The sequence below is a fragment of the Barbus barbus genome (assembly GCF_936440315.1).
Source record: "Barbus barbus genome assembly, chromosome: 23".
Lineage (NCBI taxonomy): Eukaryota > Metazoa > Chordata > Actinopteri > Cypriniformes > Cyprinidae > Barbus > Barbus barbus.
Genome location: NC_136751.1, coordinates 14,301,326 through 14,318,651, shown reverse-complemented (window position 1 = coordinate 14,318,651; position 17,326 = coordinate 14,301,326). Strand labels below are relative to the sequence as shown.

At 40.4% G+C, this 17,326-nt stretch overlaps 3 protein-coding genes across 3 annotated transcripts; all 3 read right to left on the bottom strand.

Annotated features, from left to right (window-relative positions):
- Positions 1-410: 410 nt before the first annotated feature.
- LOC306843115 (uncharacterized protein) lies at positions 411-7,289 on the bottom strand. Its single transcript, XM_079374401.1, has 9 exons — positions 5,899-7,289; positions 5,641-5,761; positions 5,354-5,453; positions 5,193-5,241; positions 4,822-4,905; positions 4,552-4,689; positions 2,549-2,769; positions 1,979-2,138; positions 411-572 (listed from the first exon to the last, which is right to left on the bottom strand). Exons 5-9 carry the CDS (start codon positions 4,838-4,840, stop codon positions 436-438), a joined length of 675 nt encoding a protein of 224 aa, XP_079230527.1. The 5' UTR covers positions 4,841-4,905; positions 5,193-5,241; positions 5,354-5,453; positions 5,641-5,761; positions 5,899-7,289; the 3' UTR covers positions 411-435.
- A 733-nt stretch (positions 7,290-8,022) lies between these two features.
- Positions 8,023-11,136, bottom strand: LOC306843116 (uncharacterized protein). Its single transcript, XM_079374402.1, has 4 exons — positions 10,347-11,136; positions 9,661-10,179; positions 9,422-9,543; positions 8,023-9,117 (listed from the first exon to the last, which is right to left on the bottom strand). Exons 3-4 carry the CDS (start codon positions 9,491-9,493, stop codon positions 8,608-8,610), a joined length of 582 nt encoding a protein of 193 aa, XP_079230528.1. The 5' UTR covers positions 9,494-9,543; positions 9,661-10,179; positions 10,347-11,136; the 3' UTR covers positions 8,023-8,607.
- A 2,167-nt stretch (positions 11,137-13,303) lies between these two features.
- Positions 13,304-17,075, bottom strand: LOC306842556 (zinc finger MYM-type protein 1-like). Its single transcript, XM_079373496.1, has 3 exons — positions 16,681-17,075; positions 15,679-15,873; positions 13,304-15,492 (listed from the first exon to the last, which is right to left on the bottom strand). Exons 1-3 carry the CDS (start codon positions 16,805-16,807, stop codon positions 13,364-13,366), a joined length of 2,451 nt encoding a protein of 816 aa, XP_079229622.1. The 5' UTR covers positions 16,808-17,075; the 3' UTR covers positions 13,304-13,363.
- Positions 17,076-17,326: the final 251 nt, after the last annotated feature.

Here is a 17,326-nt window from a genome sequence, read left to right as displayed (position 1 = left end):
TCCGCTCCGCATCCACGATTAAAACCTTACATCCGCGGCTAGGCCTAAGATTAAATCTGCATTGCCTTGTATTTTTAACCTAACAATATTGAAAATAGGCCTAACAGAAAAGGTTCAAGTCAAGACATCAGTTTACTGTACAAAAGTAATCTCTACTCAATGGAAATATTAAATTGATATTTAAATTTATGGACAGTTATAGGTTATAGCCTATTCTGTTTTTGTTAAGTAGCCTACGTTGGCGAGGCTACTCTACATTCATTTTGTGGTCAAAACCTAATTTAGTGCTTTATAGGCCTAGGTCAGTGCAAACAAAATATTTTATCTATTAGGCTACAACTTCAATGAAATGCTGCACTATACACAGCTAAAATATCAGAAAATTAATAACTGGTGAACGACAAGAATTTCAATAAAAAGTTTTTTTATTGCTTATTACGCCATTTGTGTGGATGGAGGCGGGACACGTCTCCTCGTTGCCCGATCCGTCGCCAGGTTGAACCACCTGATTGCGTGCTTGGTGACCTCTGCGTCCGTGGCTGACTGTGTCACCGTGTTTTTCCTCACAGCACCTGTAATCAAACAGACAGATATGTTTATGATTATGGGATGTAGCATCCAAAGCCAAGTATGCTTACACAATACAATATATGTGATAGGCATTAAGGAGATTATGAAACATGACGTACAAAGTTATAAACAGGATTGTGGTGGTTAAAATAAGAGGTGGGTAAACTATGAATTTGTGATCAGGGTAAGGTGTGCTGCGCCTTTCGCTATCGGATGTTTAAAAAAGACATCCAAAATGTTCAAATAATATCAGTGGTATTAAAAGGTTCCTTGATCAGTGCACATATTGTATGTGGATAAATCAGTGTGGTTTTGTAATGTTTTAAGTTTGTTAGGGTCCTACATACATTCTATTTGGAGGTAAACTCTTAACATTACATCACATAAACCCTTAACAGGTGGATAAACTCTATTTCTGACATTTGAGCGGTGGGTAAACTCCATTTACTTGCGTTTAGTCTCCACTACAACCCTGGTTAACATTACATTAAGTCATTTAGCAGATGCTTTTATCCAAAGCGACTTAACATTCAAGCTACACGTTGTAGCAGAGACCTTAGTGTTAGGTTAACCATTCCAAAAGCAACACTAAATTAAAATACTACTCACATGGTAATTTACAACCCACACAAAACTGCATTCCATCAGTGTGTATTATTTATTTATTAAGACAAATGTACACAAGCGAAGCTATCGCAACCAGCAGGCAGCCAATACGTTTGCGTGCGTTTACTTTGATAACATGATGGGCCTGTTACCCACACCTGGGGTGCGTTTCTCTTTACATGACAATCCACTGTGATTCCAATCCCCAAACTTCGACCATAGTTGCGCTCTTACGCTCAAGTGCATGTACGCCACTGTTTCACCTAAGATTGTGCCGGAAGTTGGCATCTCCACTTTCTCGAAGCGCACCCAACGCTGTTTACAGTGCCAGCAACAAACTGAAGGAATCAAAAGGAGGGAGTCTCACAGCAGAGGGGATCCCACAGCAATTTCAAAGATTTACTGCATGTCAGAAAGGTAGGCTTTTTATTATTATCATTATTGCACTGCCTGATAGTGAACAGGAATATTTTTAGTAGCCTATTTTCCCTACTAAATAAGTGACCTTGTCAGGTTTTCACTGACGCGCTAACTATTGCATTGTGTTAAACATAACATCAGGCATATAGGCCTACCTGATTGAAAATTTGTGTATGCAAAGTACTATGCATACTATGTTTGATTTTGAGTAAAAAAAAAAAAAGACATCAAACGTCAAAAAAGTCTATGGTATAGTAGCCAGTCTAAAAAAGGCTATACGGTCATATTGGTATGATGGTTGCTACGATTTTTAAGGCTGCCCCAACATTTACAAACTATTGACTTTGAACGTATTTAATATTACTTTGAATTCTATACTTACTGAAAAGCAAGGTCTTCGTTGCCATCCTACTGAAGGGCTTTTTGTTATTAACACCCTTCCAGTTTATCTGATGAGACACCTCATCTGTGAAGAGCCTGTCCAGGATGTTCCAGGTCACCCTCTTCACATCCTGGCCTCCAATGGTGGCTAAAGAAGAAATCTAAAAGGCAAAGACATCTTTTTTACATAGACAGCAAGGTAAACATTTCTAAGCTTAAGTTGCATTTAAAGGTGAATTCAAAATGTTTTTGTTCCAGTTAAAAGCGTCCAGAAACGCAGAAAAAGATAGAAAACTTCTGTTTCTTCTTTTTCTGTAAAGAAAAAAAAATCCTGTTCTCTTGGATTTTTTTTTCTTCTAAACATTGTACTTGGCTCACACCCTCATGGACCTGTGCCACCTTTACACACTTTCTCAAACCAGGGAGATTGTTGCTCACTGACAGAATCTTTCCACTGGGAAAAGGCATTTCAGGACAGGCCTGTTCAGGGCTGCTTCAATAGAATATTTGCAATAATCATGGACAATCAATAAACCTAATGGCACCATTCATATTAAGTAAGAAAACTCACCACTCTCTGTCGAGCTGGGCCATTTGAAGGTTCCCTTAAAAACACTTCAAATGCCTCCACTGCATCCAATTGTTCCAGGGGAAAATGGATATTGTTGGGCATCTCAACATCTGGCCCTGGGGTGCTGTTCAGCCTGCTGCTGAGGTAGTTCACCCTTGCCACAAGCTGGTCTTGTTGCTGTTTAATGGTTTCCAGCAGGCTAATGATGTGGACCTCAGCCGCTGTTGACAAACATGAAATATAGCTTAAATGTAGTGTATAAAATATATCACGTTTCAATGTTCAGGGTTCCCACTCTAAGTCAAATGTCAAATTCCCTGACTTTTCCCTGACTTTCACTGACTAAAAAGCAGAATTTCCATGACCTATAATGAACGGAAAAACAGCCTGATCTTGTGCGGAGCAATTTATTTTGCTTTTTACCGTCAAATGCTCTTTGATATTTTTTATACTTTTTATTTTTAAACTCCATCTTTTACGAGGTCATTTTGTAGCCAAAGCTCATAAAAATTAAAATTTTCTGGCATATTTGCCTTAGTTAACTGGTACAGCCTGATGACTGCATTTGACTTAGTGATTGCCAGTTGACGAGTGGGAAGGGAATAAAATGGAGCTGAAAAAATAGCCCAGGGCTCAACGCTAAGGATTTTTTCAGTGGTTAAAATTATTACTTGCCCTGTTAATATTTTTACTAGCCTTGCCACAAAAAAAGTAAAAACCAATAAAAAATAAAAGTTGCTTTTATCAATTTTGATTTTTGTATTCTAATAAATAAACTTGACACCAATATTTTAGATACCGATAAAATTTTACAATTCTCGATTTCAATGTTAATACCACAGCAAAAAAACAAAACAATAGCCTAACTAATATAAAGTTCAAACATCATTACAGATAAGTGACAGCCAGTAAATAAGAACAAATTGCAAGTAATAGCGAAATTAAATGTATAGCACAAAGATAGAAATTAAATTTTGCTTAAGTTTTTATGTTTGTAGGTGTTCAGGTACAGAAATTGTATAATTGCTTATAAAATAACATTTGCATATTCTTCACTCTGCGTTGCACCTTGATTTTTCATTGCCATTTGAAATTAGTTGCAAGGTAACCACTGCATTTTAATCATAATCAATCCAAAAAAAAAAACACGTGCAATGCTTGATTGAGACGCAATTTCTCTTATGGAACAGTGATACAGCGTTTCATTGGTTGCCGCTGCGCATGTTAACACTCATTTAAATGCATTATACAGAGGCAAGATGAAAAGAAAACGCCATGTAAACTTTTCTGAAAATAACCATCTAAAATTCAATATTTAGGATTCCTATATTTCACGCATTATGAATCTTGTTCTGCCTGTTATGGTATTTTCCCCTCTTAGCGTCCGTCCTCAGCAACTCTGGCCTCTGTTAATGGCCGTTTACAGACTAATTATAATAATAATGTAATATTTCCAAACAAATGGCATTTGGGAAAATTGCAGTGCAGTTTGTGTGTACGCCGGGCAAAAGATGCTTTAAAATTAAACAAAAACTGGCCAATCAAATGGGTGCATGTACTCCATTGTAAAAATTAAATATAGAATAATCATTGTTAAAGCTACAAAGTTACTTGCCAAGACGGATTTTTTAAAAATATTTTTGTATGTATTTGCCCATTCAGGCGCAAGAAAGACGCTGAGAGAAACTCAATTCAGGGCTTGCGCGTGTCAGAGTCGTGGCTGTCTGTACACGCTGTTTATGCAGAACACAGCACGTGAGTACTGAATGGAGTTGACGAACAAAAATCCCTGATATTCCATGACTTGGACAAAAAATAAATAAAATTCCCTGACTTTCAATGTCTGGAATAGACCTTTTAAAATTCCATGATATTCCAGAATTTCCATGACCCGTGGGAACCCTGAGTGTTTATCCTCATTACTCATAATACTGCCATTAGTTACTGACAAAGTTTTGTTGTGGCACAGAATGACCCTCCAGTATTTGTCAGTTATTGCTCACCAGAGCAGGGAATGGTATCAGTCATCCTTCCCCCTCGCCATGTTGGTCTGTAGGTCAGGCTTGAACAAGGCTCCTCTGTTCGCCGCATGTTGAGCACTGGTGCGGGGGGTGGAGGGAGTTGTGGAGGACCTGCCGTTCCTGGCCCATAGTGAGGTGGGCGGCGTGCGAGAGGGTGAAATTTTTTTATGAAATGGTAGTCATCTGTTAACCATGACTGATAATACACATGGGGCCTTTCTATTCACTAATATTTCAGAAATCAGTCCCTACCTTGAGTAACTCTCCGCATGTTAAATGCGGGTGCAGGGAGTTGAGGTGGTGAAGGGTGTTGCTGTCCTCCCCCATGGTCTGGTGCTAAGGGAGAGAAATTAGTATTAAATGGTTGTGATCTGTTAACCATGGTAGGCTGTGAGCTACAGGGCCAAACAATGGCAAACAAAAAAATCTCTGGTCATACTGAAAATTAATTTGTATGTTTCAACATTTTGGTACACTACCTATGTCAAGCCCATGAATGGATTGACATTGAAAATCTGAGATGGTAATGCAGATGCAATCTATTGATTTGAAACAGTGACCCTTGCTGTGTTAATATCGATGGGGCCACTGTATTCAATATTATTTCTGAGATCAGTCTTTACCTAGACAGTTTTCTCCAGATTGAGGAGTAGTTACTCTGAGATGGTGGAGCTGGAGGAATGGATACAAGGAGAGGGGAATATCTTTAGCACTAAGAATGTTAACCATATCTCTAAAATAATATTATGATTTGTTATTTTGATGTTGATAGATTATTTCTTACTCTGCCAGTGCAACTGGCTTGAGCTTGAGGCTTCAACTGATACACCAGGCAAGTTGAAAGGTCGTGACGACCTCAGAGATGCAAAGTCACCATTTTCTGGCTCTTCTTCACTGTCATCAGAGTCCCCGAAACGATGGCTGTTAAGTAACCATATCATTATGGTTACTGCAATCCCAAAATTGCCAAATATACATATAGTGCAAGCATCTCTGGTCTGTTTTTGAATGCTACGGAAAATAACCTTCATATTACTGTAGAAACATAAAAACAAGATAGAACACACTTACACTGGCTTCCTGACTCTTTTCTCTGGCAGCTCACCCTCCTGCTCGGCATCAGACTGTAGCTCAGAGGTGTTGCAGCCGGTCTGATATTGATTCATAATCCTAACGGCATCTTTGTAGTTGTCTATAAAAAAATAACATGAGTTTCATTGCACAATTTCATGTGCATTTTCAGAACATAGAATGAATAGGTTATTCCAAGCACAAAGAGAAGCAACCATGAAATTATTTTTTAAACAAGAATTTTATGAATTGGCATACCACAAGTTCTGACGACCTTTACGTCATATCTTGGCCAGTTTGGCTCATGCTTCTCCTCGTTAGCAGCTGCCCTTTTCACACGTTCAGTGCTCTTAAAGTTGGGCCAGTACACCATCCCATCATCATACCAGTCAATTGGCACAACAGCAATGTCCTCGCTTGCTTGAAATTCAATTAGATGAAAAGGCATCCTTAATGTAGAAAGAAAGAAAAGGGGTATTTATTCCAAATCAAAAAAAGGAATAACATGGATTAAAGCATGCACAAGTGTACAGTGTATACAAATAAGCAAGTAAGATGGGCTGAAAGTTAACCTGAATGGTGCCCCAAGGTGGGAAGAAGTATAAGGAAGGAAAAAGTACATTCATAATAGTCAGGTAGAACTTCAGCTCAACCGTAAAGTAGGGCATTTTGAGGGATAATATGTCATCTCATATTTTGAAAACATTAAATTATGGGTGTAGTGTATGGAAAAATACCAACTTTTGTGAAATACTTACAGAAAATTTTCATCCAGAGTAACTGTAACTTCCGAAAAGCGGCGAATGAGCTGAGCTAGAGGGAACTCAGGTTTTCTAATGAGTTTTTTTATTTTCCCAAGGTGGTTCTCATATGGGAACGCTGAAAAAGAGTCCAGACAGCCATGCCTCTTCACCTCGTCTGCCAGGTGGACCAGACAGTGGACATTGTACACAATCTGGTCTGTCCCATACAGCTCACCAAAATGGTTTACAAAAGATTTTAGCATTTGTCCAGCATAGTTAGCAAGGTTGAGATGTTCAGGGCTTACCAACATGGATATAGCAGTTGACAGGAGCATGAAATTGTAGTACATGTTCCGGTCCAGGAATCCCGCCAGCACCACAGGGCCAGTGTACAGTAAAAACTGTCGGAATTCAGTCGTCTTCCAACGGTCCAACTCCCTAAGCGACCGTGGTTTCCGGGCAAACTCAATTGGCACGTAGGGCCTCATTGACTGGAGTTTGCCTGACATCCTGTCTACTATTAATGCCGGCAGTCTTACTGTTAACGGACCCCGGAGCCAGATCTGGAGCAGTTTCCTTACAACGCCCAAACACACTAGATGCATATAATCCAAGGGAAACTGCGATACCATGCCAACCTTGACGTTTTCAAATGGATGTGGCCCCTCGTGGTGGTGTAGTTCATCAACCATCAGGTTGAATGAGATGTCAGTTCTCTGGGGGGCGCTCTGGTCCAGGGAACGTCATACGCCGGTTCTGGTATTGCCCTGGGTGTAGGCACTTATCACACCCATGGTAAGCATTATGGGCCTTTGTTTTTTTCACAAAGGCCCGTGCAGGGGCATCACAGACTACCGTGTGAAGCTCAATTTTAAGGTTCTTATCTCCAAAGCAAAACCCAGCCTCTAGCTCCTGTAGTTCATTGACAAAATCAGATAGGAACTCTGTGGCCGAACTAGGTTTTTTTGGTCCACAGTATGCCCCAATGACCACAGGTTCCTTCATGGGGATGGTAACCAGTAAGCCAAGGATGGGCCACAGCTGTACAGTAGAACTTCTAAATAAAGGTAGACCATCTGTATTAATCTGCAGCCCCAATGTCATGCCCTCTGCCAGTGTTTTGGCATATTTGCTTATAGTGGCCTTCAAGGAGGAAAGGATGCCAAAGTGATGGTAGTTCCCCCCAGCCTTCTCCTGAATAGCATAATGCGTTTTTGTCTTGAGAAGTGTCCTACCATCCTTTGGCAGATTGGGATGGGTTACATGGAGTATACTCAACAGTGCAGTCAGGGCAACGATGGAAATGCCAAAACTAACTGCCCAGTTGGCAATGTTATCAGAAAGTGATGTTAGGTCATCATCATTTTCAGAATCCGAACCTGATGTCCCATCTCCATCACACCAATCACAATACACATCATCAAAATCTGCCTCCAATTCCATGTCCTCTTCAGCAGTGTTGGGGCTAGTTACTCAAAAAAGTAATATATTACATATTACTCTCAAAAATAGTAATGCCTTACTTTACTTTATTACTCCCTGGAGAAAGTAACTAGTTATATTACTAGTTACATTTTTTTTCTTAATTACTCTATAATTGCCTGAGATGCATCAGATGGAGGGAGAACATACAAAGGAGGAGTGTTCTTTAGGGTCTTTATTACGCCAACAACAGACTGGCACTGTCTAGCACAAATAACTACAAACAACTGTACTTGTGCAATCAAGTACAAACAAGTATTAACTTCCTCAATGTTTAACAAACACCGTCTGGTGCAAACAATCAATAAATTTGATTGTCAATTTATAACAAGTCCAAACATATATTAACTTCCTCAATGTTTAACAAACACTGTCTAGTGCAAACAATCAATTTGATTGTCAATTTATAACAAGTACAAGAACATATTAACTTCCTCCAATGTTTAACAAAAACCATCTAGTGCAAAAAATCAATTTGATTGTCGATTAACAAGTACAAACAAAAAAAATATTAACTTCCTCAAAAAAATATATCCATAAATAAAAAAGACTGGCCTTACCAGCACTGTGTAGAGGAGAGGTAAATTGTTAAAAAGAAAAACACAGTGCAGAGGAGAGGTAGGTTGTTGAAATGAGTTAAAGCAAATACAGAAGACTCAAAGTAAATAAAAGGAAAAATACAGTTGGCATTTACTGTAATGCATTTTTCTGGTGCAAAATATGAGCTTCTGAATGTGTCAGCTTATTTGTCAAAGTAGTGGTTATACCTCATAAGGAGGAGTCTCTCAAAGCGCTTGTCTCCTAACCTGTTCCTCCTTGGAGTGAGGACAAGGCTTCCCAGGCTGAATAGCCTCTCCACTGGAGCACTGGATGCTGGTGCTGTATTGAATTTTAAAGATAAGTTCTTAATTCTGGGGAAGTTGTCTAGGACCCCCATCTCTGACCCAGACTTCAGGTACTCCATCACCTCCCTGTCTGGGCCAAAAGATCCTGAATCCTGCTCTTCCTCAAACACAAAAAAGTCATCCTCACTACTGCTGGATGCTGGACTAATCTGTGGAGGCCTGACCTCATGCTCCTCATTGTGGGGGGCAGCCAGGGGTGAAGCACGACACTCTGTTATCAGCAGAGTCTTTAGGGCCTCTCTCCTGGTCTCTTCCCTCAACCACCTCATCTTGAACTTCGGCAGAGTGACAGCAGCCAGGAGACCCTCCCTACTGTCCAAAACAGAAGCAAAGCGGGGTTTGATGGCCTGTAAGAAAGAGATTTCTAAAATTAGATATTTCTCTTAAAGAGGAAAAACATACCTTCCTGTGGAAGGAGTTGACATGTAAATGATGCAACAGGCATATTGACTATACCAGGTCTTCAGAAACACAGTACCAGTATACAATTCTTACATTCTCTAAGAGCCTATTTCAGTGTGAAATTTAGAAGACTGTGATAATGGAAGCATCTGTGATAGTGGAGGGATGTGCAATTGTGCATATGACAGGCTTCTCTCATTTCACACAAAGTTACAGTCAGTAAGTCTTAAATACACACTCACAGCCTACCTGCACTACGACATCAGGCAGATTTGCCATCATCTCGGAGAGGCCGGGACGCAATGCCAAGGTCTTTGACATCAGAGACTCCAGTGTCGGTAATAGATAGCCATAATAACAATCATTTTCCCCTGGAATGAATGAATATGAATCAATGAATGAATTACTTGCTTGATTCAAATGTTTAACCTTCAAAAAAAGGAAAGGCAAGAAGCCACAGGTTTACATTAACCTATACTTTATCTCACCTTGTAAACGGTCCAAAGCTTTTGTAAGCGGTTTTGTGACTGCAATACTCTACAAGGAATTTGTACTCTCGCTCGGAAAAGGCTCGTACACCTAACTGACTGCAGAGAGTTGTCAACTGTGGTCTGGATATCTCAGTTATTCGTGCAACTGCATTGTGGAAAGAGTTCCATCTCGTCACTGTAGGCACCATGAACTTTTTTCCACAAAGGCTTTCCACTAGCTCTGCAGCTACTGTAGACCGGCTGGCCTTAGTCCAGAGGGCAGAGCACTTTGCAGTGGCACTTCTGTAAATTGTTTTGTTTGTCACTGTCAACCATTTTTCAATATCAACAGTTGATATCAAATTAAGTGTGTGCGAGGCACATCTTAAGTGAGGGGGGAGAGTAAAGTGTCCTGGGTCTTCTTGTTCCGTGGAGAGCACTTCTTGTACATCGGTAAATGACACTTCTTCATCCTCCCCTGATCCCTCGTCCTCTGAATCGGATGCTGCTGCTGCTGCTGGCTTGGGCTCATACTCCCTGAATGTGAGAAGTGCAAGAAGAAAAAAAAAACTATAATGTGTGGCCTATTCAATTCAAATGTAATCATATCATGTGTCTTCTTGATTAATGCAATCAAATTAAACAATTCATTAACTTATACATTTGCAAATAAGTACAAGTAAGTAAACTATTATTCAACTGACCTGAAAGCCTTAACAAAATTCGATCCATTGTCTGTGACTGTTGCTGTGACCTTCTCTGACAGTCCATAAGATGAGTGAACCTGCTCAATTTCAGTGGCCACAATGTCATATGTGTGTCGTCCTTTGATTCTTTTGCAGGCAAGGGCTGCTTTTTCACAGTGGAAGTTGCTTGGATCAATCCAATGGGCAGTCATGCCTATGTAGCTTTTGTTGTGACAAGTCCAGATGTCAGCGGTCGTTGACACATACTCATTGCTCTCAAACGTTTTCTTCAGCTCACTTTCCATCATTGCGTAACATTTATCTAGGTACATTGCGAAGGTTTTCCTGTCGGAAAACGGCTGGTCTGTCCCTGCTATCGGTATTTTGCAGATTATCTTTCTAAAAGACAAGTAGAAAGAGGTAACATTTCTTCTACTACGTACGAGGCAACAAGCTTATTTATCTCGGATTTTGATGTTGGTAGTACTTTATGTTCAAATGAAAGTTTTTGCTGCTTGTGGGGCTGCTCGTTCATGTCACTCTGTCGCTTCGCAACGAGCTTGATGTGTCCGTGCTGTCGCTGCAGGTGCTTCTTCAAGTTGGAGGTAGAGTTACAAGCAGTGGAGAGCAGCTTTCTCCCCGGGCAGAGTGTGCACTTCACCATCAAGTTATTTTCCTTCCGTTGAACATATTCAAAATAATTACTGAATCTCCACCCGTCGAAACTAGCTTTCTGTTGCTGGGAACCTTCCTCTGAAAAAGAGCTTGCCGTTGACGCTTCCATTTTTCCCCATCTGTCTTTGAGGGTGCCGCTCTGCTGCTGGCTGCCGGGTGTCGACCAATCGGTGATGGTAAATGATACCTCATGCCAAACCCAGACCAATCACTGTTCCATTCACGACCTCCTCCCCTTCCCTTCTGTTCTCTGTGTTGTGTGCCTTGTGTGTGATGAAGGTGCTACTGGCAAATGTAACGCAAGTAACTAGCTCGGGAAAACTGTAATAATATTACCATTTTCAGATGAGTAATGCCTTACACTACTAGTTACTGAAAAAAGTAATATTATTACAGTAACGCGTTACTTTGTAACGAGTTACACCCAACACTGCATATTATATAAAACGCAATATTTAGATTTTTTACCTCAGTAGGCTATGTGTTTCTTTGTGTGTGATGTTGTGCTCATTTGTCCAGATTTCTCTAATAAAAGTCTCTCTCTCTCTCTCTCTCTCTCTCTCGCTCTCTCTCGCTCTCTCTCACACACACACACACACACAGCTTGCGCGAGCCTCAATGAGACCTTACTGTCAATCTATTATCAGTCACTGTTTATTGAATTTAATAAAATCCGAATCATTCTACCCTAAATTTTTCTAAAAAGCTTTCCTAGTTATACTTTACTTTGTTATTGATGTTTTAATCAGGCTACTTGTCAGCACGGGCTTTTTCACCTGCCCCTTCAAAAAAATTAAAAACAACAACAACCTTTTTCCGGACAAGCGTTAATGTAGAGCCCTGTGTCCATTTACAGTTCTGACGGCATGGTGTGTATATTAGCATTTATGTGTATATTAGCTCATGTAGTTCAATCTTGGATGTTAAGTGGTGGTTTTATGAAAATATTATGTTGTTTACTATCATTGCATCAAAACTGAGTGAAATAAGGTTTGCATCAAGAGCTTGCTTTGTTTGCTTAGTTATGCACAGCACACATTAACCATTAATGGTTTTCTGGCATACATATTCGGTCTAGGCTTAATATTGGCCTACCAGCCTCACAGCAGGGAAGAACAAGGACACGCAGACGAGGACATAACTAATAATGTCTTTAAAATTAATTAATATGTCTTTAAAAAAAAAAAAAGGGAAGTGGTGTGTGGCCAAGTATGGTGACCCATACTCGGAATTTGTGCTCTGCATTTAACCCATACACACAGTAGTGAACATACACCCAGAGCAGTCTCAGTCGTGGTATTGAGGGTGGAGAGAGTGTTGCTTATTCACTCCCCTACCTACAATCCCTGCCGGACCTGAGACTCGAACCTGCGACCTTCGGGTTACAAGTCCAACTCTCTATCCATTAGGCCACGACTGTCCACTGCTAATGAAGACATCACCGCAAGTCAGACACAGACATCAAACACCGGGGGTAACGAGTAGACCAGACGAAATAACATTTAACAGACAGAACTATAAATACACAGCATAATGAGACAGACACGGCTAGACACCAATAAACTAATGATTACATCAGAAAAGGACAGGAAACAAACCAAATAAGGGCACAAGAGGCAGGAACACATGACACACACGACAGAGGTCTGACATAACTCCCCCCTCCCGAAAGGCTCGAGCCTAAACAGTTCCATCAGGGAGGGGGGGGTGGTAATACGTTATTGGCGTGCTGTCCTGGGGAAGGGCTCTGTGCTCGGGAACTGCCCGAACCCAGAGTACCCCCCATGTGGTGACAACTGAAGTGGAAATGGAGGAGAAGGGGTGGTGGAGGGATGCTGATTAATCGTCAAATGAATGGAGGTATGATGGCTGTATTTATATCCTTGTATTGATGAACTTGTTTACGTGTCACTTGTGTCTAATCAGTGGCGGTTCTACATTAAATTGCTCCCCGGGCGAGACCTCCCGGCACCCCCCCCAAAAAATAAATAACATGACAAAACTTCACATTTTGTACACACCACACGTTTTATTGTAGTAATACTATGTCATTCCGTAACAGACCAATTTTTGCAAAAAAATAAATAAATAAACTGCTCATAACTTAAATATACTCTGTACAAACCAATATTATTTAAGAAAAAATATTTTAAATTATTAAGAATAATATACAAATAAAATATAGAATAAATCACACTAAAGAAAATTTAATTATTTCACTGCAGAACAGAAAACACAAACTGAAACTAAAATCTGACATTTCTGGCCTTTCTAGATGCAAAGTCATCAATAATGGCATCATATGAGATATGCTCCCCTACTGAATGATTAATGCTTATGACAGCAAGGCCAGTGAGCCGTTACTGAGACATGGTTGACCTCAGGTATGTCTTGATTAACTTCAGTTTTGAAAAGCTCCTCTCTGCTTGAGCCACAGTCACTGGCAGGGTAAGTGCAATCCTGAGAGCAGTCCAAAAGTTGGGGTAGATCTCAGATAGATCCTTATCGTGCATGAAAGTGATAAGCTCAAGGAGGCTCATGGTTTTTGATGGCAGGTGAGGGAAGTTCTTGATTTCCTGCAAAAGCTCTCTACTGTCCAAATCAGAATGCCCTTCGAAGTGCAGTGTGGTACCTAGTGCATTGCACTGCTCTGCCAGCTCCTCATCTGCAAGACTAGGGAAATTTGTCAAAACCCCAAATTTGTTTTCCACATTTTCCAATGTGGTAAATCTCTCCGCGATGGCTGACAGGGCTGCATCAAGAACAACATTGAAGAATCCAATCTCCAACTTCCTAAGGGCATCACTGAAAGGCTCATCATGTGCTTCATATGAGAAGTGGCGCTTTGTGGACCTCAGCCTTTTTTGTTTCAAAACAGCTTCCACATTAATTTCTTCACAAATGTCTTTGGCCGCCATCTGTGCAGTCACAAAGCCACTTGCCCTGTAGCTCTGGAGACCTTGCTCAGTCTTCTTCAAAAGATTCACAGCTAGGTCGACATGCATATTTGGAGACTGCATGAGTTTGCTGACATGCTGTATTGCAGATAGCATGTCATACCAAACAACCGTGCAGATGCTGACGCAGTACGACCCCACCTCCTCAGACAAAGACTGGGCCTCAGCCTTTATAGCAGGGTCTTTGGTGTTGTCTCTCACCTCAATTAAAGCCTCTCTCACGGCAGCTCCGTGGTACCTCATGGGCTCAACGCTCTTGACCTTGCTCTCCCACCTTGTTTCTGCCCACATCTTTAAGGTGATGCTCAGATGGTTCTTCAGAATGGACCATCTTTGGGAGGAGGCTGAAAATAATGTGTAAAGCTTTTGCAGTACACCAAAATAGCTCATAGCATCCACAGATCCCTTAGCAGCATCACACACAACTAAATTTAATGTATGCGCCCCACATGGCACAAACAGAGCTCTGGGATTCTTTTCTAAGAGCCTGGCTTGATCTCCCTTATTTTTGCCCTTCATGTTTGCCCCGTTGTCATATGATTGTCCTCTGCAGTCGTCAAAAGGAATTCCCAACTCCTCAAGTCTTGTCAGGATCATGGATGCCAAGTGCTGCCCTGTGGACTCATCTGCCTTCAAAAATCCCATAAAATGTTCCCTGATATGGGGCTTCTCCATCAGTGACACCACTCTAATGACCACTGACAACTGTTCTATGTGGCTTATATCTGGAGTGCAGTCCAGAATTATTGAAAAAAACTTTGCCTGCTTGATGTCATCCACTATATCAGATATGATTTTGCTGCTTAACAAATCAATCAGCTCATTCTGCACATGATGCCCTAGGTAGCTGTTGTGACTTGCTGTTCCTCTTTCGACACGGTTAAGGTGATCTTTCATAATGGGATCAAACTTGGCCATAAGTTCGACCTCTTTGAGAAAATTCCCATTTGATGGTGTGAACAGTGTTTCTGTGTGTCCCCTTAGAGCCAAATTTCGAACCGCCAGTGACTGTACAATAGCAGTGAGACGTGTCAGCACTGCTCTCCATCTCACCCTCTCAGCCTCGAGTAGTGCCTCCTCCTGCTTATCAATAGTTTGTCCACTTCTTAACCTCACTGCCAGTTCCTTCCATGCTTTCATGCAATTGAGATGTTCTGGACTGTTTTGTGATGTGAGGTGAGTGCTCGCATGTTTCCAATTTGCCATTCCTGAAATTGTTAAATGAATGTTCCTCTTGGAAAACAATTTGCAGCAGAAGCAAAAGAGGCTGTTGTTCTTCATGGAATATATCAGCCAACTTTTTGCCATCTTTTCACCACTAACTAATGTCTTTTTAAAATATTGGTGATGGCAACTTCGTCCATCACTCTCATTCCTCTGGAAAACAAAGTCAGTTGGCAACCTACTTGGTCCTCTGCGAACCAGCTCAGTCCGAATCCTGTCAGTCAGAGGTGAGGGCCAGCTAGCAGGGTCAGTTGACAGAGGCTCATCCTCAGCAGTGGGGCTGAGTTGGGGTTCAGCTCCAGGCATTTCTATAAGACAACATAGTGGCACATTACTCAAAAAACATAGCAGTGGAACATAACACATAGGCATATTCAGAAATGATCAAAAATGTTAAAATTACATTAAATTGTAGTTGTCTTGTAGCCTAGGCATACCCCCTTCACACACACACACACACACACAGAGAGAGAGAGAGAGATGCAAAAACCCACCTGCAGGCTTATGCTGGGTAGAAGTAGAGGCAAAGATGTCTTCATCCTCAATATTAGATGTTTGTGGAGACATATGACTTGCTGAGGACACAGATGGTAGCTCATCCTGAAGAGCAGAGTCCTGTGTAGTGGGGGAGGTAGGTGGCTCATCCTGACAAGTGGCAGAGGATGCTCCAAAATATTTTAGAAGTGCCCCTAAAACAGGACGCAGTTGAAATTGACATCAAAAGACTGTTGGCTACAATATTACTCTTAAAAATTGCAAATTTAAACAAACATGCCCTAACATGTATACAATATAATCTAATCTAAGGGCGGAACAATTAGCTCCTTGGTTAATTTACTGCCTCAAATTATATGCTTTGTCACGTAACAGAGTTATAGCAAATGGAAAATGTTTGTCTTTTACACTATCTCCACATATGTAAATTACACTGGCTATTTACAGTAGCCAACACAAACAATGGAAATAAATAATAACTGTACTTGCAACAGTTTTGTTGCAAAGCATAATTTTGTGGTTAAATTTAATTAGACCTCGTGTTGTATACACTGCTGAAAAAACAATAGAACCCTGCCCAAAAATAACAGAAAATGTAATGGATTTAATGGTTATAATGGGAATTGTATTGGTTTTAATGGTAAGTATAACAGTGTCTGCTGGTATATGATGGATTCTATTGGTGGGTGGGATGGTATATCCTATTGGAAAAGTGCCCAAAACACACTACAATAAGGAATTTTGTAATAGTTTCACTGGAAAAAAGTTAATGGTTCACAATCTTACTTGTGTTTATAGTATTTAATAGAAACCATTAGAATTTCTGTGATGGTTTGTATATTAGGCTTTTACTGTGTTTTTTTTTTTTTTTTTTTTTAGCAAGGTAAGCATAGCATGCATCATAAGCAAGAAGGCTAACAAACCTAAGAGTTGACGTTATACCACTAATTAACACAATGACACGAATACCTTAATCATACAGAGAGAATATTGTTGCATACCTTTATCTTTTGCCTGTTTCTCCTCATCTTCTTTTCTTTTTTTCCTAAATTGGGCACCTGACAGCTTTGGCCTTTTTCTCTCCATCGCTGTGTTTACTAAGTAATCGGCAATCAACAGATTTCCCATCCCCCAACGCTGTCACTCACGACCAGAAGTCAAGACTAAACCAATTCACCTCCACATCATAATCGTTTTTTATTACCTATTTTTATTAGCCATTTCACACAATTAAATAAATAAAAAAAATGTGCAAATTATTGGTCTGTGTTTAAAATATTTTGAATTAAATGTGCGTTATTTGTAAGAAAGTCAGGTGTCACTGACATAGTTTTGCCCCCCTCCTTGTCCGCTTCATTTGGGAGAGGTGAACTGTACTCTGCAGCTCTTTTTATGCATGCAATTGTTAATTGACTCTGTACAGGTAAAACATTTAATCTGTATAAAAACTAAGGGGACACTTTTTTTGATTGGGGTCCATAATATAAAGATATAAGATGCATTTAATGACTCATTTAATATGCACTGTGTTAAGAAGTTATTCAGACATCTGTAAGACTACATAGAAAAATATACATTTGGGCTTAATAGTATGGAGAGAGAATTGTGTCTTTATTACATGCGCGAAAATAAATGATCCGAGAGAAA